The 23686-nt window shown below is 36.5% G+C and overlaps 1 protein-coding gene across 1 annotated transcript in view; it reads left to right on the forward strand.

Annotated features, from left to right (window-relative positions):
• NEK11 (NIMA related kinase 11) overlaps positions 1-23686 on the forward strand; it is a 207254-nt gene that overhangs the window by 59514 nt on the left and 124054 nt on the right. Inside the window, exons 3-5 of the mRNA XM_075212438.1 lie at positions 11933-12098; positions 21649-21767; positions 23589-23653. Of these exons, the coding sequence (XP_075068539.1) occupies positions 11933-12098; positions 21649-21767; positions 23589-23653 (350 nt within the window). The remainder of the gene's footprint in view (positions 1-11932; positions 12099-21648; positions 21768-23588; positions 23654-23686) is intronic.

The following is a 23686-nucleotide window of genomic DNA, read 5'->3' on the forward strand; positions in this document are numbered from 1 at the left end:
GCACCAATAAATGTACCTGGACTGCGTAGAGGAGTGGGTCACCACAATATATATAATAAGAAAACCATCAACTTGTTTGATTCGCACCAATAAATGTACCTGGACTGCGTAGAGGAGTGGGTCACCACAATATATTAAAAACCCTGAACTTTTAGGAATCGCACCAATAAATGTACCTGGACTGCGTAGAGGAGTGGGTCACCACAATATATATTAAAAACCCTGAACTTTTATGAATCGCACCAATAAATGTACCTGGACTGCGTAGAGGAGTGGGTCACCACAATATATATAATAAGAAAACCATCAACTTGTTTGATTCGCACCAATAAATGTACCTGGACTGCGTAGAGGAGTGGGTCACCACAATATATTAAAAACCCTGAACTTTTATGAATCGCACCAATAAATGTACCTGGACTGCGTAGAGGAGTGGGTCACCACAATATATATTAAAAACCCTGAACTTTTATGAATCGCACCAATAAATGTACCTGGACTGCGTAGAGGAGTGGGTCACCACAATATATATAATAAGAAAACCATCAACTTGTTTGATTCGCACCAATAAATGTACCTGGACTGCGTAGAGGAGTGGGTCACCACAATATATTAAAAACCCTGAACTTTTATGAATCGCACCAATAAATGTACCTGGACTGCGTAGAGGAGTGGGTCACCACAATATATTAAAAACCCTGAACTTTTATGAATCGCACGAATAAATGTACCTGGACTGCGTAGAGGAGTGGGTCACCACAATATATTAAAAACCCTGAACTTTTATGAATCGCACCAATAAATGTACCTGGACTGCGTAGAGGAGTGGGTCACCACAATATATTAAAAACCCTGAACTTTTATGAATCGCACCAATAAATGTACCTGGACTGCGTAGAGGAGTGGGTCACCACAATATATTAAAAACCCTGAACTTTTATGAATCGCACCAATAAATGTACCTGGACTGCGTAGAGGAGTGGGTCACCACAATATATATAATAAGAAAACCATCAACTTGTTTGATTCGCACCAATAAATGTACCTGGACTGCGTAGAGGAGTGGGTCACCACAATATATTAAAAACCCTGAACTTTTATGAATCGCACCAATAAATGTACCTGGACTGCGTAGAGGAGTGGGTCACCACAATATATTAAAAACCCTGAACTTTTATGAATCGCACGAATAAATGTACCTGGACTGCGTAGAGGAGTGGGTCACCACAATATATTAAAAACCCTGAACTTTTATGAATCGCACCAATAAATGTACCTGGACTGCGTAGAGGAGTGGGTCACCACAATATATTAAAAACCCTGAACTTTTATGAATCGCACCAATAAATGTACCTGGACTGCCTAGAGGAGTGGGCACTGGGCACCACAATAAAATATATAAAAAACCTTCAACAGGTCTGCATTACACTACACATACGGCTGCTCCTCCATCCTCTCCATCATATACATGTTGGAGTTTTAGCGTGTGACAACCTCTTGTTTTTGATAATGTCAGTGCATTTTGAATATTTTTTAATTTGCCCCACACCACTGAATGTACTTTATCTATGATACGCATCTATCTATCTTGACTGCGTAGTGTGGTGGCCCCGGTACACAATTTGGTACCGAGGCCACAATATAATTAAAAAACCCTCCACGTGTCAGAATTCCACCAAACAAGTATCTGGACTGCGTAGTGGGGTGGCCCCGGTACCCAATTTGATACCGGGGCCACAATACCTCCTCCAAACATGGTACAGACAATTTGTCATTGAGATCCCATCAAGTATGTTAAAGACAGACAGGGTCCAAGTGTTATTGGTTGACTTTGTAAACCAAAAAACTGTCCCTGTTGCACATAGTCGTGCAATGAAGACTGACTTTTTCATTTAAAGGCACCATCTTTCAAGTGTAGTGTTTGTAAGTCTAAGTCATATTATACTTTTGGTAAAATTGGTTTATTTTGTTCCTCTTTATGGTAACTACTAATAGAATTAAAGTATTAAATAGAATTAAAGTATGAAATAGAATTAAAGTATTAAATAGAATTAAAGTATGAAATAGAGTTAAAGTATTAAATAGAATTAAAGTATTAAATAGAGTGGTATAGAGTTGTAGTGTGGTATAGATAGAGTGGTCCCCACAATATAATAATAAAACCCTCAACTGGTCTGAATTCCACCAAACAAGTATCTGGACTGCGTAGTGTGGTGGCCCCGGTACACAATTTGGTACCGAGGCCACAATATAATTAAAAAATTGGGCATCAACTGTCACCGTTGTTTAATATCTGATACACCTAAATATGGACTGCACAGTGGAGTGGCCCCGGTAGTAAATTTGGTGCCGGGGCCACAATACCTCCTCCAACTTCCAAGTGTAGTGTTTATAAAGACAGACAGCGTCGAAGTGTTATTAGTTGACTTTCTTAACCCTAAAATTGTCCCTGTTGCAAATATTCGTGCAATGGACAGTTACTTTTTTATTGAAAGACTCAAGCTTTCAAGTGTAGTGTTTATAAAATATAAACAACAATACAGTAGTTTTAGAGCACGTCAATACCTCTTGTTTTAAATTATGACATGGCATTTTACTTTTGGTTTAATTTCTTGAATTTTTTTAAATTTGGTTTTACTTTTTGAACATGGCAAACGACTGTTGATTGGTCATATAATGCAAAAAAAAAAGTTCCAAGATGGAATTGTCCTTGGGCCCTCACACCCACCCTTATGTTGTTGAAATAGGACATGCACACTTTAACAAACCAATCATTTCAGCGACAGGGCCTACCAAACAACTTTGGCTGAAATGATTGGTTTGTTTGGGCCCCCACGCCAAAAAAGCTATTCATCTCTCCCTGTACAGACTAAACAGGCTCTACTGAGGCAAGATGTCGTCCTCATCCTCAACCTCTGATTCCTCTCCCCCTACAGTGTGTACTTTCTCATCATTATCAATTCGTCCCCGCTGGACTCCACAACCACAGGTCCCTCTGTAGTATCTGGAGGGCAGTGCTGTACTTCATTGAGGAATTGATTATTCATTTTTATAAACATCATTTTTTCAACGTTATGAGGAAGCAACCTCCTTCGCCGCTCACTGACAAGGTTCCCCGCTGCACTAAAAACTCTTTCCGAGTACACACTGGAGGGGGGACAACTCAGGTAAAATAGAGCCAGTTTGTACAGGGGCTTCCAAACTGCCTTTTGGAGTTCTACCACGTCACTACCTCTAGTTAATTTAGATTGCAAGGCTTGTAAATATAAATACTTTGAAGATAAAAAAAAGCAGGCTGCACAGACTGTGGAGCTAGAAAGTGAAATTAAATGGACCACGTTACTTTGGTGGCTATCTATGCCCCCCCCGCCCTACACTTGTAGTTGAATATAAATAAAGCAGCCTGCATAGACTGTAGAACTAGCAATTCAAATATACAAAGAAATGGACAAAGGCAGTTTGGTATCTGTCTGCATCAGATCCCCTCTCCACTAGGAGTAAAACAGAAAACTTTTCAGCCGTTATATAATCTAGAATATAAATAGAAATTGAGAAATGCAATTTGGTATCTGTCTGCATCATAATCATCAACATCCTCCTCACCGCCAGCTACATCAATATCCTCCTCCCAGTGTACAACATTCACACCTTCATTAGCCAAATCTGTAACTGGACTGTGGGTGATCCTTCCAGCATATGCAGAGGGCGTGCTGCAAATGCTGGATGGAGTCACCTCTTCCCGTACAGTGATGGGAAGGTCAGGGTTCACAACCAACAACACCCTTGGACTCGCCTTGGGGATTTGTGATGTCATCTGTTTAGAAGGCAGAGTTCTTTGCTGTTTTGTTGTTGTTGCTGACAGCATAACTCTCTTAAATTTTTTGTAGGGGGGGGGAGGAGGGCTTAGATCCTTGGGTGAAGCTGGACCACTAGTCATGAACACGGGACAGGGCCTAAGCCGTTCCTTGCCACTACTTGTCGTAATTGGCATATTGCCAACTTTACGTTTCTCCTCAGATGATTTTAAGTTTCTTTTTTTGCTGTTTTTTGAGAACTTGGGCTTTTTGGATTTTACATGCCCTGTACTAGGAGATTGGGCATCGTGCTTGCCAGACGACGTTGATGGCATTTCATCGTCTATGTCATGACTAGTGGCAGCAGCTTCAGCATTAGGAGGAAGTGGGTCTTGATCTTTCCCTACTTTATCCTCCAAATTTTTGGTCTCCATTATATGTAGCACAAGATACTGCAGAATGTGTGAACTTGGTAATATTGCAGTACCAATGGACTTATACTGCTGGATTGGTTTTGCAAATTTGGTTATAATTATTATATATTTTTTTTTTTAAATTTTTTTATTTTTTTTTACTTTTTTTTTATTTTTAAAAAACTTGGGAATAGTGGGGAAATAACTATGCCCTTAGAAGCACAGAGCACAGGACACAGCACCACTGGACTGAACAGGACACGGCACAGGACCCAGCAGCACTACGGAAATCAGCAGGACAGAGCACAGGACACAGCACCACTGGACTGATACTGCAGAATGTGTGAACTTTGTAATATTGCAGTACCAATGGACTTATACTGCTGGATTGGTTTTGCAAATTTGGTTATAATTATTATATATTTTTTTTTTTTTAAATTTTTTATTTTTTTTTACTTTTTTTTTATTTTTTAAAAACTTGGGAATAATGGGGAAATAACTATGCCCTTAGAAGCACAGAGCACAGGACACAGCACCACTGGACTGAACAGGACACGGCACAGGACCCAGCAGCACTACGGAACTCAGCAGGACAGAGCACAGGACACAGCACCACTGGACTGATACTGCAGAATGTGTAAACTTTGTAATATTGCAGTACCACTGGACTTTTACTGCTGAATGTGTGAACTTGGTAATATTGCAGTACCAATGGGCTTATACTGCAGGATTGGTTGTGCAAATTTTGTGGTAATTAAAAAAAATTAAAGTAGTTTTTGGTATTTTTTTAAAAAACTTTTTTTTATTTTTTTAAACACAGGGGAATATTGGGGAAATAACTGTGCCCTTAGAAGCACAGAGCACAGGACACAGCACCACTGGACTGAACAGGACACAGCACAGGACCCAGCAGCACCACTGACCTCAGAAGGACAGAGCACAGCACACAGCACCACTGGACTGATACTGCAGAACACAGCACAGCACAGCACAGCACAGCACAGAACAGCACAGAACTAAACAGCACAGCACAGAACTAAACAGCACAGCACGAGATCTACCAGGACAGAGGACCACCTAACACACCCTCCCTCTACCCTGATCAATGCCCGAGTGAAGATGGCGGCGACTAGCGGGGAATTTATAGGATCCGAGTATCGCGAGATCCGACAACGGGATTATGAGTCAGAGCCTCAGTTTCACATTTGAATTTGGCGCCAATACCCGGATCTGTCTCGGATCCGACTCGGATCCGCAACGTTCGGGTGGGCTCGGATTTCATAAATCCGAGTGCGCTCATCCCTAATGCATAGCTGAATTTTTTGTACAGATGCCTGGATCTGTGCTGATGTTGCGAGCGACCGCTCTTACCTGTGTCCTGGCTGTCATGGCAACAGCTGGTATGTCAATTCCTGGAGCTCCATCCCGCCCATTGTCAGGCAATGGCCGGGACGCTATTATAGTCTGCGTTTTGTCCTGGTATCTTGGGCAGCTGGGCGCATGCGCAAATAGGTTAGTTTATTAAGAGACCTCCTGTGGCTTATATTATTGTAGATTTGTAAGACGCCATTGTGCTCTGCAGCGCCGTACAGTTGGGAAAACAGTACATATATAAGAGGAGAAAATGTGGTTCAGAGTGGAGATTGGGATAGTTGTGAGCGTGCATTAGTTTGAATAGTGTTATCGAGGATAAGGTCACCTCTAAAAAAGAGATGGCTTTTCAAAGAGCGTCTAAAGATTTGAAGGCTGTGGGAAAGTCTGATTGAGCGTAGTAGGGAATTCCATAAGTGGGGAGCAGCATGGGAGAAGTCTTGTAGGCAGAAGTGAGAGGTGGTTTCCAGAGACAAGACAAGGAGCAGGTCAGAGGTAGATAATAAGAGGCTTATTTGGTACATGGTCCCTTATTGGGCAGTCTGATTATTTACGGCACTGGTTATAGTGTTCCTTTGCCTAAACACACATTGCTGACCTGTTCCTGGGTTTCCTTTGTTTCTTTGGGCTGATTCACTGTTGTGACCCTTTGGCTTCACTCTGGATACTGCTTGAACTCCTGCGCCCTTTGACCGCGGCCTGTTTCTGGATAACCCATGTTTGCCTTCTGCCCTGATCTTTGACCTGTCTCCCAACTGTCCGGCTCGCTTCTGACCCCTGTCTCTGGTATCTGCCTCCAGTATTCTGATAAGCTTCTACTACTATAGAGCTAAGTCCTGGGGGCAGCCGAATACCTTCGAAAATATTAGTTCTGTGGGAAAGGTGGCTGTTATAGGTGATGATCTCTACCAGTCCAGTTCTAGAACCTTATCAAACAGCCGTGGCTCATAGCAGGTGAAACACAAGAAAATATGTATCAGTTGTAGTTTACACTGATCTGTAGTACTTTTGTTATATTTGTGTTACATTTACCCTGCAGTAACCATTTTTTTTTCTTTTAGAAGCAAGAAAAGGTAACAAATGGTTAAATGCATTTTTTTGGTAAGTTCAGTAGTGGGAGTCTACATAATTAACAATTTCTCCTTGTTTTTTCTACAATTAAATAATTCATCATCTATAGTGTTGCTGTTTTTCTCTGGCTGCATGCCTTATTTTGTTATTGACCTTTACTCTATGTTGGCTTCCCAAATTAAGTATTTTAGTGTGAGAAAAGTCTTGTAAATATTTTAATGAATATGGGCTTTTCGTTACCTGGGAATAATTTTCAGTCTCCCTGGGTGTTTTATACCGCTGCGCCACTGGCTATTCCTTTCTTTCAAAGTGATAACAGAACAATGTAGAACTGTGTTTCATATATAAGTATTCCAATTTATACAATGTGAAGATCATCTTATTTTAAGCTTCCACAGTGAATATATTATTTATGTCCCACATAATGGTTCTATTAGATTTTACATTATTGCTAAGTGCGTCTCTGTTAAAAACTGCACTTCCACCTAAGAAAAAGATTTTTCTAATGTGCACCTCCCCCTAAATGGAACCCACTGAGGCTGCTATGTGCAACTCTTTTCTCAGGGCTTTAGTTAACAAGCTGTTAATGGTGACAAAGGGTGGTTTTGGGCAGACGATCCAATGAGAAGCTAAGACCTAATGATTGTGGTTTTGGGCTGTAGATGGATATGGGGGTAAGTAACAAGAATAAGTAGAAGGGGATAAGTATACAAGTAGTAACAAAGGATGATTACATGAATTTAAATCTTAAAACCTAGTGGGTCTGATTGTTCCGGGTAGAAAATTAGAGAAAAGCCATTTGTTATCTACAGCTGTCTAATTAAGGACCACTCTATTGGTTCAAATATCTTCAAGTAGTTAAATTATTTATTTTCATTTAGTGTTTCTATAAAGAATATCCCATTTGAATATAATTTCTTAAATCCTTTCTCTTTATCTAGGAGTGTAGCTCTCAAAGTAGAGGGTTTCCTGTCCACCATTCTAAAATAGTTTTCTTAGCAATAGTAACTATTACTGTTAATATTGCATTTATGTTGGCTATTGGTAAGTCTACTTTCACACGTCTAAAATTAGAAAATATGAGTGTTTTTTTGGTCTATTTTTTACCTTTAATTTAAAATTATTATAAATTTAAATTCCAAAACATGTTTTTTTTTATAACTCCTCAAATTATGATATAAAATTGCATTTTGGCTCTCACATTTGAACTAAATAACATTCTGTAACAAGTTTCAGTAGTAATTCTGTTTATTTCAGACTAGGAATGTCTCTTTGCCAAGCAGCTCATGTTTTAGACCAGTTCAAGTGAATTTCGGTTTGTATTAGGTCTTTGTGTAGTATTCTTATCCTGTATTTATTTTTCCTCGTAAAATATTATTCTAATTCATCTGGGGCCAATAGAGTATGCTGTGTAACGGACATTACATAATGACCATCTTGTAAGGACATGCAAAACTGTGCTTTGGGAATTCTTAACTTTCCCGGTCACTTGAGTTCATCACATCTTGTTTTGCAGTTATTCCTCTTATTTCTCACATTCAAAAAAATTATTATTTTCATGATGGGAGTGAAATCTGTGTTTCCCCATAATGAAATATGTGTTCTGGATGGGTAATACCTTTTGTAAATTTTATCTATGTGAATCCATGGCCCTGCCTTGTACCCCTCTGTGCTAAGATTGATGATGAGATACTATATATCTATTTTCCAGTATCTACGTGTGGGGATTACTATATAGTATTTCTAGTATTTTGATATAATTCTTCAGGAAATCAAATCTATGGTGAGTCTCAAACAGGTTACTCCAGGTTACTTAATCAAATGCCTTTTCATCATTTTTCAAATAACGTGTATTTGACCATAGCCAATTTCAAAAACCTTGTTAACCATTTACATTTGTGATTGGCTGGGTGGGGAATGGGGATCTTGATTACTACCACTTTGCTATACTTTAGTCATTTTGTGTCTGTGGTTCATTGTGTGAGTATTGGTCATTTATATCAGGGGGGGGATTTTTGGAAATAATTTATTTTGCTGAAAATTGTGGATACATTTTTTTTTTTACAATGTCAAGCACTGGGACTGAGCATTTTTGGGGGGTGTTGCTCATATATTTTTTTTATCGAATGGCGTGGTTTTAAAGATGTAGGTAGTTGGACTTTAATGTGATGTTCAGATTTTTCGGCAGTGTACCTCCTAAAGATATTTCCTCACCTTTTCACATTGAGGTACACTTTTAGGGCCTGATTCATTAAGGATCTTAACTTGAGAAACTTCTTATTTCAGTCTCCTGGACAACACCATGTTACAATACAAGGGGTGCAAATTAGTATTCTGTTTTGCACATAAGTTAAATACTGCCTGTTTTTTCATGTAGCACACAAATACTTGATAGCTTATTTGTACACTAAATTTAAAGTTGATATTTGTGTGCTACATGAAAAAACAGGCAGTATTTAACTTATGTGCAAAGCAGAATACTAATTTGTACCCCTTGCATTGTAACATGGTTTTGTCCAGGAGACTGAAATAAGAAGTTTCTCAAGTTAAGATCCTTAATGAATCAGGCCCCTAGTTTGTGGACACTGCTTCCGAGTGCAGAGATGCAGAGAGTAGACGTGCACATTGATGTGCGCTGAGCAGACTGGGCAGACTTTTTTGCGTACCAGATCATAAACCAAGGCGTTTAGTGGTGCGCATCAGGCGCGCTTCATAAGCAACTTCCATGCGTGAATATTCACTTGTGTGCACCAAGAAATAAAATATTTATTCCCATTTAACAATGTGGAAAATGTGAAATTTAGTCATGAAGGCACAAAAACTATGTAATCTTGAAGAGGTTTAAGATTTTTTTTTAATTACCACAGCTTTATCTAAAATATCTTCAAGCTTCTAAAACATCTAAATATATATTTGTGAGCATTACAAGTATCTCTTTTACATAAATAATATATTTTGGGTGTAGCGGTCCTGTAAGCTGCTGTTTAGTGCCAGGGATATAGTTAACAGTATATAGTAACAGTTGAGTAATTTTTTCCCCCATGTTATTAGTGTATAATATGATAGTAAAAATAGAACACCCACAAGAAATAATTAATATGTAATTACTAGGCTTTAACTTACAATTTAGTTTGACTTTAATGTGATATCCAAACACGCTGGGTCACATTCCAAAAGTTAACGCTTGTGTTTCATTTCACCCCATTTGTCCTTCGATAAACAGTGATTATATTTTTAAAAGTATAAGGCTAAAATCATTCAATTAAAAATGATATATATTTATGAAATACTACGAACATCTCCTATTGCGTTTTTACAAGGGCAGTATTACATTATTAATGTTATTGGGGTGTTCTCTGAGAAGGACTGACAAAACCCACTTGACCGACTCCTCCAATTGATGTCTCCAAAACGGAGAGCTATATATCGATACACTACAATACACTTCAGGAGGTAATTGACTGTGAGGTAGTTCACTCATGGTAAAACTACTGGACTACCTGTTTCCCCTCCTTCTAAAATAAAATCTGACTCCGGACACTATTCAATTTGTGTAATCTGTAGTCTATATGTAGAGATGTTTCTGAACATATTCCATAACACGTATTTATACCCTCACAAAAGATTTTCAGTGGGTTTACTGCCAAATGACAAATGCAAACATTGTGACATCCCAGGAACGGACCTCCTTTACTGTTTAGGGGGATGTCAGATAATCAGACACTTTTAGCTATTGATTAAACAGTTCTCTAAGATCTGTTTGATAAACTATGTCCTTTTCAACCCAGAATGGGTTGTCTTAGAGATACTTCCCCAAGGGCAAAGAATCTCGTAGGGAGGAAAGAAGTTGCTGCTAGTGATCAGCTTTGTTGCTGCAAAAACAATTTTCCACCTATGGTTTCAAAGAGACAGCCTTTCAATTTCTTTATGTAAGGAAAAATGTTAATTTATATTTCAAGTCACTTGGGTGGCAGCTATGTTGGAAAATGAAACAAAAGTCGAACATTTTCTTTTAACATTGGAGAGCTACATAGACATAGATTCTATACCTTGATCCATTAAGGAACACATTATGCAATGTTTTCAACATACCATTTATTAAGAAATGTAACACCACCCCAGTTTTAACCCAATTTAATTTTTTGCCCTTTGGTTTTTCTGTTTTGGGTTGATGTTCTTTGAGTTGCGGGGGAGGTGTGCCGCGAGGTCACCTGAGGTACGCCTTGTTCGCGCTACAGTGAATTACAGCCTATGTTAAAATAAAACAATTTATAAGTTAACAACTGTGTTATCAATGTTCTATTGATTGCAGTGAAGTTTATTCTTTGTTATAGATGAAGTTATGGTCATGTATTATATTATCTATATACATATTGTATTATGTATCAGTATTATTGTAATATTGCAGGCTACTTTAATAAAATTATAAAATTTGCAAAAAATGATATATGTTTATATATTTATTTCCCCAGTTCATAACTGGAATGTTCACAGCAGCACATATTATTTCAGGAGACTAGAGTACTAATCTTGGCTGAGGCAGTGACATGCTTACTTGTGTGATTAGTGAGAAAAGGGTTGAATGTGCAAGAAGCAATGGAATGGGAAATGGAGGAAATCACACACTCGAACTCTGAAAGTTAGTAACAGTGTCCCAAATAGCACAGGCTCCTGTCAAACTGATACAGGAAGATGGTGCTGTCAAACGCTTTATGAAACAAAGTTCATACATCCAAGCTGCTACATTTGTTCTTAAATAAACCTGTCAAAAAGTTCATATCAATGACAAACTGAAGCTAACTTAAAAGAGTAATATTAATATCAATTATGACATTACAGGTTTTTCATACTTAATCAGTTGAAAATTGGTTTAATTAAAAAAGTAACCTTAGCTTAGCTGAACTTTATATTTAACATCCCAGGACAAAATTAAGATTTAGGGGCATAGCAAAAGATGAGCAAATTTGCACCTTGGCAAAACCATGTTGCCCTGCAAGGGGGGGGGGGCAAATGTAAAATGTGCTGACAGATTTAGAGTTGGGAGGGAACGTGTCTTAGCTCAACTCTAAATTCCAGGATTTATGTGCTACATGCAAAATCAGCCAGTATATTCCCTGCATGACAAATAATAAATACATTTGCACCCCTTGCATTGCAACATGGTTTGTCCAGGGCAAATATGCTCATTCTTTTGCTTTTCTCTTAACTCTAAATAAGGCCGCCAGTGTGTTGCTGCCTTTCTCACTTATCTTTATAAATTGTATTTGGACATTCTTGTTGCAGAAAAGTGCTGAAGGAGATAGCTGTTGGTGAGTTAAACCCCAACGAAACTGTTCAAGCTAACTTGGAAGCACAATTGTTGTCGAAGCTAGACCACCCTGCCATTGTCAAGTTTCACGCAAGCTTCCTAGAGAATGCAAGTTTCTGTATCATCACGGAATATTGTGAGGTAAGGAAATGTAATACAATACTAATCATTTAAGAGCATTTAAGCTAAAACCTAAATGAACACAAAACCTACAATACATGGAAACATAGAACTTCATGGCAGAAACTATGATTCGATCTACTCTGTGTGTGTTTATTGTAATATTTTTGTAGTCTTAACAATAGCCATATATATACATTCTTGAATTCTGTTACCATTTGACCTCCACCACAACTGCTGGGTGACTATTCCTTGGACCTATCACCCTTTCTTTAAAAAAATAACTTCCTTATGTTATCTTTCAGTCTTCATCCCTCCAATTTCAATGTGTCTCCTTGTTCTAATAACTTATTTGTATAAAATTCTTCCTTTCTGAACTCTATTAATACATTTGAAATATTTGATTGTTTTTAATTATATCACATTTTTGTTCTTCTCTCCACTAATTTATACATATTCCGCTCATGAAGTCTTCCCTGATATGTTTCATTATAAAGCCCATGCACCATTTTAGTAGCCCGTCTCTGAATTAGGGTCTCCAAAACTGCACATGAATAAAGCAGACAGTATTTAACTTATGCGCAAAATAGCAAACTAATTTGCACCCCTTGCATTGTAACATGGGTTTGTCCAGCACACTATTTACTCAATTTTTTACTTAACTTTCCTTAATGAATCGGGCCCTATATTATTAACAGGTGACAATAATTTAATACTTTTTCTTTGTCTGTGCATTCTGCGTATTTTCAGTATTCAATATGAGACACTTCTCAGATCCGCTTGTAGTTGTATACAGACATGCTTGATTTACGTGCGTTTTAAAAGAAAACGTTAGTTTGGCGTGCCTTAATGAATCAGGCACAAAATGTCATATAGAAACTTTGCAGTTCATTATGCAATACAGATTTTTTTAAATGATACACCAACCAGCAATAAAAGTAGCTTTGTTTAATACAAAATATTTCTTGACAATGAAAATATTTTAGGTTTTATCTGCACAGGGAATAGAGTACAAATAGAGTAGGTGAGATGTATAGAACTATAGATGAGTGAGACAGTTTTTGTAACCTAGAGGATTTTGGGTGATTTTGCAATCTCGATCCTTTGTTAAATCATGTAATAAGTGTGTGATTGTAATACGGTATAAAGTAAAAAAAGAAATCTCCCTTCATTGCCTAGACCAGGCCTGACCGACCTGTGGCTCTCCGGGTGTTGTGAAACTACAAGCCCCAGCATGCTTTGCCAGTAGATAGCCAGCCGATAGCTGGCAAGGTATGCTGGAACTTGTAGTTTCATAACACCTGGAGAGCCACAGGTTGGCCATGCCTGGGCTAGATGGCTTGATTATGCCTTGAACCAAAATAAAAAATTTGAGTGAAATGTTTAATAAAAATAGACCTGTTCACCAAATGACTCAAAAAGATTTGCAGAGCATGACGCTGTAAATTTGCCTATCTCTCAATGGGATATGTTTTCGATTCAAACTACATAGTAAACAAGAAAATATGATTACATATACAATATACAATACATAGATATTTAAAGTTTTAAAATATGAAAATATACGTAGAAACCTTTCTTCCTGTCATTTAATATATCTATAAACACCAATTTTCTTTACAGTATTGAATTTATAAGGGAACTCCATGCAACTTAAAACAAATTATACCCCCCCTCCTTGATAATAAGATCATTTGTAATTCATTGTTAACTTTCCTGCTGCATTGTGGTGGAAACATAAGATAAGATAGTAGCTAGCGCTCTTATACCTGGGGGTAAATGTATGTATCTCCGGATTCTTCATCTCCGGCGAGTTCAGCCTCTTCAGTGCTTAAATTTAAAGCGGTGCTGCCTTGTAAAGGGAAACTTCCTTTTACAAGGCAGCGCCGCTTTAAATTTAAGCGCTGAAGAGGCTGAACTCGCCGGAGATGAAGAATCCGGAGATACATACATTTACCCCCTGCTCTCTTTCTGTACCATTGAATTTGTCAGCTAATGCTACTCCCTGTGCTGGCAGCATACGAAGGAATCCTAAATGTCAAGTGGATTAGGGCACTGGGAAAATGGATAAAATACATGAGAACTAATGTGCACTTTGACGATTTTTAGTAATTCATTTTTTAACATGTCTTCATGTGACTTACATACATATTTTGAACAAACAAATTGAATGGGCATCTTCATTAAGTCGTCTACTTACTCCTGAGCGTAATGCCATTTACTTGTTTTGCTGTTGAAGATATAAGCCTGTTTAGGCATATTTTACTATGCACAGCAGTAATTATTAGTTTAGCTGTGTTCATTCAAATACATGTCTTTTTAGCACCCATACCAATTAGTTTCATTGTATTTGCATATTAATGTCCTCCTTTGGCACCCACTTCTTAAAATTTCGAATCGATGTTCTGTATATAGCTTTGCTAATAAAAGACTGCTGTACTATACATTACTGTCATTTTAAATTATATGTGTGGATTTTAAGAAGAAAAGAAAAAGCACCGGCATGAATTGGTGCACTACAGTCTTATTCACTACCAAATAGATAGATTTGTGTATGCCTCTATTGATTGATAAAACTTAACCTTTAATAAATTGAACCAACATAGTTTAATATTAATAAAAACAGTGAAATATAGAAAAGTGAATGTGAATATAACAGTGAGATAAAAAAGTATGTGTGTATTTCCTTATTTTTCTTTATTAGAATTATTATTGCACTTATATTTGATCATTCTATAAAGATTGTAAGAAGTATAAATAGAATCTGTAACAAAGACTATATTTTAATATCAAACTTACATGGTATGGAACAGATTAATGCGACAACACATTTTTTCAATATGTGCATTTTAAATATGTTAAATTTGCAAATAGTACAAGTTTTTTCATACAAATAATCCAACGTGGAACACACAGAGTGGGTGGGAATTTAGGAATTCGTAAATTGACCCTTTCAAGTTATGTGGTATGAAAAGGGAAAAGTGTTGAATACTTGTATAAGAAGATATACCCTTGTATAAGAAGACATATATATATAAAATCGATAGGGCCTTGCTTATGTATTTTCTACAACTATCCTCAATGAGTTCATTTATATACAGAGGATGCTGACATATCAGATTAATAACATCTCTCTAGACCTTTGCCATACATGCTTAGGAAAGTCATGGTCAAGCTGTTATGTGACAAGGTCATCAACCAAAGGTGAATACAGATCACTATCAGAAATAGTATTTCTAATAACCTTTCATGAGAGATACCTCAGCAGTTTACAGATTGTGATATGATGGCAAAGATTTCTATAAAAATAAGCTCTATCTTTTTTTTTAATGCTAAAACTAGCTGTATATACACAATTAAGAGTTGTTTTGTGCTGCTGTAATAGATGGCCACAAATCTAAATAACAATATAACTTAAAAAATATATACAATGTGGGGCACAAACAAATGAAGCATCTATGTGAGTTGTCTGGTTCTGGGGGAAAAATAGAATGGAGCAAAAAGTTCATAAATGCTAAATTAAATGTTGCTGCCTTCTTTGATGACATGTGATATACCTGGTCTTTTACTAAAAGTGATATGCAATAGCAAACATATACCTCAAGAAATATCTCCCCTGGTGTTGTAGAGAATGGCCTCATTGCTCCGGTGCAAAATGTTAGCGGATGATCTTGACTCTTTTGTCTGATCTCTGCCTGCCTTGACTTAATTATTCTTCTCGTTGTACCTTTCTGGGGTCTGCAATTCTATGTAGACTTGATGTTCTGGCCGTTGGATTCCTTTCTTGATCATCCTCCGGGTGCTCCGGTTTCCTCCCACACTCCAAAAACATACAGGTAGGTAGGTTAATTGGCTGCTATTAAATTGCCTTTAGTATGTTAGGGGATTTAGATTGTAAGCTCCAAGTGGGCAGGGACTGATGTGAATGAGTTTTCTGTACAGCTCTGTGAAATTAGTTGCGCTGTATAAATAAATGATGATGATAGTCTTGCAGCAACCATCATTCCCCTGTTCTGTGCCAATGCTCTATACCAGTAAACCATTGAGGAGTACTGGCATGGAGAAGGGGGATCGTAGATGCTATTTGTTCATGTAAACCAGAGAGGAGGAGAGGATTTTTTTGTGGTACAAGCTTTGAATAGATGACAAAGAATGTCACAGAGGGGACAATAATTCTTTAATTATAGGATATCTTCTCAGTCTTAATTATTATTGAAAAAATCTAGAAAGTAATGCTAAGCTAGTAAATATAATAATTTAGAAATAGCTATAGTAATCATAGGATGTGTTCTAAAGTTACTTATTAACATCAGAATGAGGATGTACATTGGTAATAAATGATATATCTGTTACTGTAGCATACAGCTTGCTCCATACTTTCATAATCATTTCATAAACATTGGATAAAATTGATGGTCTGTTTAAGATCCCAGTTATGTGCATGTTTGGGAGAAGCGGTCTACTTCAAATACAGTGCATTTACCTGACATATTGTATTATATTATCCAATCATAGCAGATTAATAAAGCAAAGCATTGAAAATTACCTTAGTTTGGCCTAGAGTCAGACCATCATTACTCAAATTTCTTGCACCTAGGGCATAAATGTATCAATCTGTGGTTTTTGCAAGCCGCCAATAACAGATAATTTTGCAGGGCAGATTTCAAAACGGCAATGTCTTTAAAGACAAGTTGAAATCTGCCCAAGCAAAGTTGTCGATTATCGGCAACTTGCAAAAACTGCAGATTGATACATTTACCCCTAGGAGTCAACCAGTGTGCCATTGTTCTGAAACTCCCAAAAGACTAATAATAAAATGTTTTGTATATATGAGAATCTGGAGACCCCAGAAAGAAATGATGCTCCTCCAACAGTTTGTGCACATTTAGCCTAGAGTGACAATCATACCATATTTTCTTGGCTCCTGCTCTACAGAATCAGAAATTATTGTAAGCTTGCATTTGTATTTGTATGAAATACACATTTTTGTTAAAGATATATTTGTTTGATTCTACCAGTACTCAAAAAGAGCAGAACAAGCTATTATTTTCAAACATAAACTTAGTCATGCATGCGTTGTCAGCAACTTCTTCAGAAGCTAAATGTAAGAAGAGTTGATTTATCAAAAATGCAATCCACTTTTTCCTATAGTAATACATTTATCATAATTAGGCATGATTTATGACCAGCAAGGTTTGATGTGACAAGGGTACAGTAAAATTCACAAAAAAGCTGACATGTAGAGGCTGATATTTATTAAAATGTCATCAAAATACTATTTCCTACTTGTTGTGTAAAACACCTTATTACAGTTAAACTTAGCATTTTATATTAGTTCAGTATTTTTATTGGATGCATTTTATTATGGTTCCCTTACTCTTTTTGCTTTCATTTTGGAACGCAACAACGTGCTACACAATTGTCTACCAAATACATCCTATGATCAGCAGCATGCCCGGTAGTGGTCAATTCCACTGCGTAGGGATGATTGCTGGTCTTTCAGTCAGATGCCACTGTTCTTCCAACTTACAATACTAGTTGCTAAGTGACTGCAGCCAGCATCGTAAAACAGAAGTTTATGCTCCTCTCCTATGCTCTTAACAACAGACCAGAGTGTATTCATAGGTATTGCTTTTTCTTAGGTTTACAGGCTTGGTGGGCCATGTGATTAGGAGGATTGTCTTCCAAATCATAACTCAATGTCTTTCTAGGCTTAATTAGGCTTCCTCTCTTGGACACCTGCTAGTGATAGTTTGTTGTGTTTCAGTGTGCTGAACATGTGCGTAGTGCCTGTCTGTTGTCATCTGGACTATGAATTGAACCTTTCTTAACTCTTCTGACCCTGACCTCGGACTGTTTACTGGACTCTGTTTTTGTATGCTGACTGTCCCTGATCTCAAATAGTTATTGGACTTTGCTCTCCTCTCTGAAAGGTGCCATTCCATCAGATGTAACAGGTAAATGCAATTGTTCAGATACCTGGTATTAAATGTCATTAAATGCTGACCACACGTTTTGGCAGTGATGGGCAGGGATGGTTTAGGTGGGGGAGCTTTCAGTTTGATAAAGAGTAGGATTTGATTTCTTGTGAACAGATTCCAACTTGCCTTCTATGGCCAATCACAACTAGAACCAGTGGCCGTCACATAGTGCCAGGTAGGTGTATAAAGGGCTTGAGCATTCCGTGGCCCACAATTTAAGGCCATCATCTGAAGAAGACTGAAGCAGTGGTCGTTCCTAGTTGGAAAAAGGTGTAATATTATTTGAGTCATGTGGTCACCTTGTAGCCAGTAATGTGATGTCTTCTTCTGACAGTGCTACAGTACCCGCTAGCTGATTGTGTTAAATGAAGCAGTTGGAGAAAGGGGGTTTGGGGCAGATAGCTGTCTAGCCCATTTCAATAACAAATTGGCAGTATGAATATTGTTTCATATAGTGATGTGCTACACACATCATTTGTGTTGAACACATATGTACTTTTTGTGCATCATTATTACAATAGTTGCTCTCGCCCATTGCAGCACACTGAAACATTATAATTATATCATTTCAGCAGAAAATTGTACTGCATGTTTTTGCTACTAGGACATATATTAACAAAACAAATCTTTATAAAGTGACATTACACAATTTCTGTAAGATAAATGTAAGCAATAGATATGCTATTAAATTAGTATAAAAAACTGCACCTTCTGTAGTTTTTGATACAGTGCAAATGTAGAGGATTAGGATGGCTGTGCGCCTTTCTAATTTATACAAATCACATTATTATCTATAGCTATATGCGTGTTTTACAATGTTTCTTATTGATTCTCATGTAGAGTTGACATAACACGTTGAAGAGATGTTATACTCAAGAATTATTTATTATATATTATAATGCATGTTATATAGGGTTTTTCTTGCTTAACATAACAAAATGTTTTTTTGTTAAATAAAAGTACAATTTCGGTTAACATGGGACTTAACATGTTGCCTTATTTTGCCTTATAAGAGCTTCCAGCATTTTTGCTGCATTTATCATATATAGTCAGCAAAATTTAATTCAATGTTGTTCTATTTATAAATCAGATGAAAGACTCAATATTTGTCATTTTCTGTCTTCTCAGCAGGTAGCTACATCTTAAAATCCTGCCAAAAATGATGTAATGTCTGTAGCTGTCACAAGAATTATGTCAAAATATGTGTATAAATGATACCAAATCTCATAAATAAGGGATGATACATCACATAGAACATGTATTCTTAAAATCCTTATATATGCTTTAATCCAATTAATCTATCCTCCAAAACAGCATCAATTGTTACACTCTCCTATACAGTCAATTGTATTGTGTGTGCCTACCACAAATACCCAAATCCACAGAAACGTTATATGCACTTTTTATACATACAGTAATCTTCAATTCATGTGCATAAAGTGTCCATCATAATTCTTCTCTGTGTAGATTCTTTTTGAATGTAAGTATTGTAGTGCAATTTAGTAATAAATTCAATTGGTGTATCTAATAATAAAATATACAAGAGAAAAATCTAGTGTAACTTATATAACAACAAATAACTCCACCCTTATCACCACATAAATATGTGATATAAAATGTATGACCATTGTGGTAAATAACTACCATTATTCCACAAATAAAAAATAGAAACATAGGCAATAAAAAAAATAATAATCAGGTGTAGAAGTGAACCCCCTTTGTAACTGCACTCACTTAAAATGGAGCATATATTCTCTAGAAGGTACCCGTGAGAAGATGAGGGTCCTACAAGGTTTTCCAGTCTTAATCCTTCACTATATATGTCCGATAAGAGTGAAAACAGGGCAAAAGATCATATTACCCTTTATAATATATCTTAATATAACTTAAAAATACACTTAAAATACACACATATTATTAAAACCAATATATACAAAATTAGTGTCCTCCACTGGGGTGTAGCAAGTACTACTACCAGATGTAATAGAGATTTTAGCAGAACTAAAGTTCCAAGGATATTTCCATTGCTTTCTGCAGTACTTCTTCACAACTCTAGTAACAAGTACTGGGTCAACCACATTGGTAATTCCCAAACGCGTTTCAACCGAGTGGTTTTTTATCAAGGCAGTAGACCACTGAATAAAATGGCAGAACTCATGTGGAGTGCTTGAGAAGTATCTCTATTAGTTTAGTCAAATTAATGTTTGTACGTGATTCTTATATTCATGTTCACTGCAACATGGGGCTCATAATATGTAGGTCCAGTGAGCAAATGCTGCTACTCCCTCTTTTGTGACATCAGTATAGTAAAGACTACACAACCAGGGAGGCATTAACATTTAGTGGGTTCTGCAGAGCCATTTAAGCCCCCCACCCAAACTTAATTTTACATGTCCTCTGAATTGGCAGTGATTGTTCCCATTACTTTCAAATGGATGCCTTTTGTACAGGCTAGGCCCATTTGGTATGGTAATCACAGTTATGCACACATAGACTAATGTAACTAAAACATTAAAATGTACATAAAATACAGTACCGATGTCCCCTCTCTTTCATGACTTATTTAACACATAAGTGAGACACCAACAAGCAGTATTTTAGGAGAGAAAAAAGTAAAAGTTGCAATTAATTAACGGTACAAAAGTAATAGATGGTAGACTTTGAAAATATATATTTTTATGGGACAATACTTTTCCTAAAAAGGGATAATACATTTGATGCTAATTAAAAATACTACGGTTTGTAATTTATACTTTTTCAAAATGTGCAGAGATTTATATTATTTTTGGCTAGTAGTTTTGTATTACTTGCAGAGCTCCCACTCATTATTTAGTTTTTTTAACTCTTGATTCTTTTAGTATTCATTCCTATATGATAGTAATAAACAGGACTATTTATCTATAAGTGCGTTTATCCTCTGTTATACTCTATTTTAGAATACACAGATTCATTATTCTTAATGTTCATATTCTTGTTTGAATAGCAATGCCATATTCCTGTATCCAGTGTTTGCCCCAGAATTTTGCCAGCTGGGTGGCATTAAGAAGTAGCCAGGTGGGTGCAGTTGGTAATACTTTGCAATCATATTGAAAAATGTTGGAATTTATTGCCCACACCTACCAGCACTGGTCTAGCACACACTGCTGGCTGTAGTCATCACATAGTGTTTGTTAAAACAGGACAACAATGGTTTATTATATTATAATATGCCTCTGTTGGGCTCCAGGAGCCGGGTGGCAAGTAAAAACAGCCGGGTGGAACACCCGGAAAATAGGTGTTGGTTAGTTAACTGTTATCGTTTGTGGGTGTGGAGAAGCATGATTACAATACAGACGTCTCAGTAGGACCATTTCAGTTGATAAATGCCACCTTTCTCGAATGTATTATTGATCGATTGAGACATTTACATCTGATTGTATTTAATATATTGTTACCCATGCAGTTTTTGAAAAACATGATTAAATATGTAACATGATGGTATCACGAGATCAGATTTTAATGTTAGTGATCAACTTTAGCCCCTAGCATTCTGTGTATACATTCCATATCTTTATATGTATTAATAATGAATTTCTCTATTTCAATTTTAGGGTCGTGACCTTGACTGTAAAATACAAGAATTTAAGAACAATGAAGATGTAATTCCTGAAAGTCAAGTGACAGAATGGTTTATCCAGCTACTGCTTGGTGTCAGTTACATGCATGAGAGGTAAAATATTTTTCATGCATAAAATATATTTTTGCTGATTACAGGAGCTCACACAACTGTAATATGTTAGTCTTATATAAGACTATAGTGTAATTAGGCCACTTTGAAAAAAAGTGACATGGTTACCATGGCTACTGTCAGTAACACTTTTGTATAATAGTAAAAAAAAACATTGTGACTAATAAAAGGTAAGTAACTTTCTGCTGATGCTAATAAACAAGGCAAAACATGCACCAGCATGAATAGAATTGTGAACCTTTCCAGTTCCCCCTTGTACAGTCTAGATTGCTCCTAATAATCTGTTGGTTAAGTGACCCAAGAAAAGCAGTAACTTTTATCTGAAACCCCCAACATACAGTATCTACAGTTTTATATGTGTGTAATTGTGTTTAAGCAAAATGTTGGAGTTTTGTAGCTTGCCTGACACTAATCTTAATAGCATATGCCATATTTTTAATATAATTGAATATTAATGGTACTGTGGTTTTAATGCAAACTCACTGCAGTTTGTGGAAATGTTTATCTGCAATAACAGGAAATTCTATTTTATTCAGCATGTGTCTTAGCGGTTGTTACCAGTAGATATCATTATATGCCGGATATACTGTACAATGCTTTATTACTCCACTAACTTTGATGGAGTGTTTTAAGGGCCTAGAATAATATGCTATGGATCTGTGTGATTGCAGTTCTCCCTTTGCAGTGTAGTTTTGCAATATCTAACTGTTTCAGCACCATGGACAAGGATATGGCATGTGAGTGTATAACAGCACTACAGCTGTTGTCCACTGGAGGCAGCAACCACTGCTAAGCAAGAAAGCTGTGTCAATCAGTATGACCCTGCTGGCTTCTTTGTAGAGACAGTCTCGCAGACAATATTTCAGCTAAAAAAAACAAAACTTATTTGCACAAAATAAAACTTCCCATTGTGGCCTACTATATGTTAATGCACAATTGTTTTATAACATTGCTGCATTTATGACAGCTTCTTTTTAAAAGTTCACTAAAAATGACCATTCCTGTTGTTTGAAACAAAAAGGACAATTCAAGTAATATTCATTTGCACAACTTGATATAATATAGCTGCCAAACTAATGAATGAAGTACTGTCAGCTGGAGGGGTCAATACACACTGAACTTTTTGCACTACCTAGACTGTCAGTAAATCAGCCCTTTATTTTACTAATTAACTTTTTTTTATCTGTTTCTAATTTACTCATCTGGTATGGAGTTGAAAAAAAACTTGTTTCTAAAGTATCACTTCAATTAGGGGTGACTTTAAGGACCATGGTTGATAGACTACTTCACCATCCATCGCTCAAATAAAAAACAAAATTAAAAAAAAAGTTGTATTTTACATTATGATTAATGCAATTTTCCTATTGATATTGGCTTAACCTTTTGTGTTTGAGAATAATTTTTTTAGCATTTATGATTTTGTATAATTTTGCATTACATTTAACCAATGTTTAGTTACATATTTATATGGATTATACTGTATGTAGATCCTCTACTGAGCCATATCGTACATTGAGATTGGATTATTCCTGCATTAATTAACTGTATTTGTTTAAGTTTTTTTTTTCTTTCAGCGAAATTGATCTCTGTTACTTCTATGTTGGCTGCCAGCTTAATTATATATACATGCTTGCTTCCTATTCATCTTGTTTCCTTTTGTTTCAGTATGATGATGCTCTCGGCCTAATTATTAGCTTGACAGATTTCCTGGCATGAGATCATGTGTGCTTTAAACATTAATCATTTAGTGCAACAGATTTATGTTTGTATTTTCATTTGACCTCCATTTATTTGTATTTCTAGGAGAATCCTTCACAGAGATTTAAAAGCAAAGAATATATTTTTGAAAAATAATCTACTTAAAATTGGTAAGATTTCCTGACCATGCTAAATGATATGAA

Source organism: Mixophyes fleayi, chromosome 5 (genome assembly GCF_038048845.1).
Source record: "Mixophyes fleayi isolate aMixFle1 chromosome 5, aMixFle1.hap1, whole genome shotgun sequence".
In the NCBI taxonomy this organism is placed as follows: Eukaryota; Metazoa; Chordata; class Amphibia; order Anura; family Limnodynastidae; genus Mixophyes; species Mixophyes fleayi.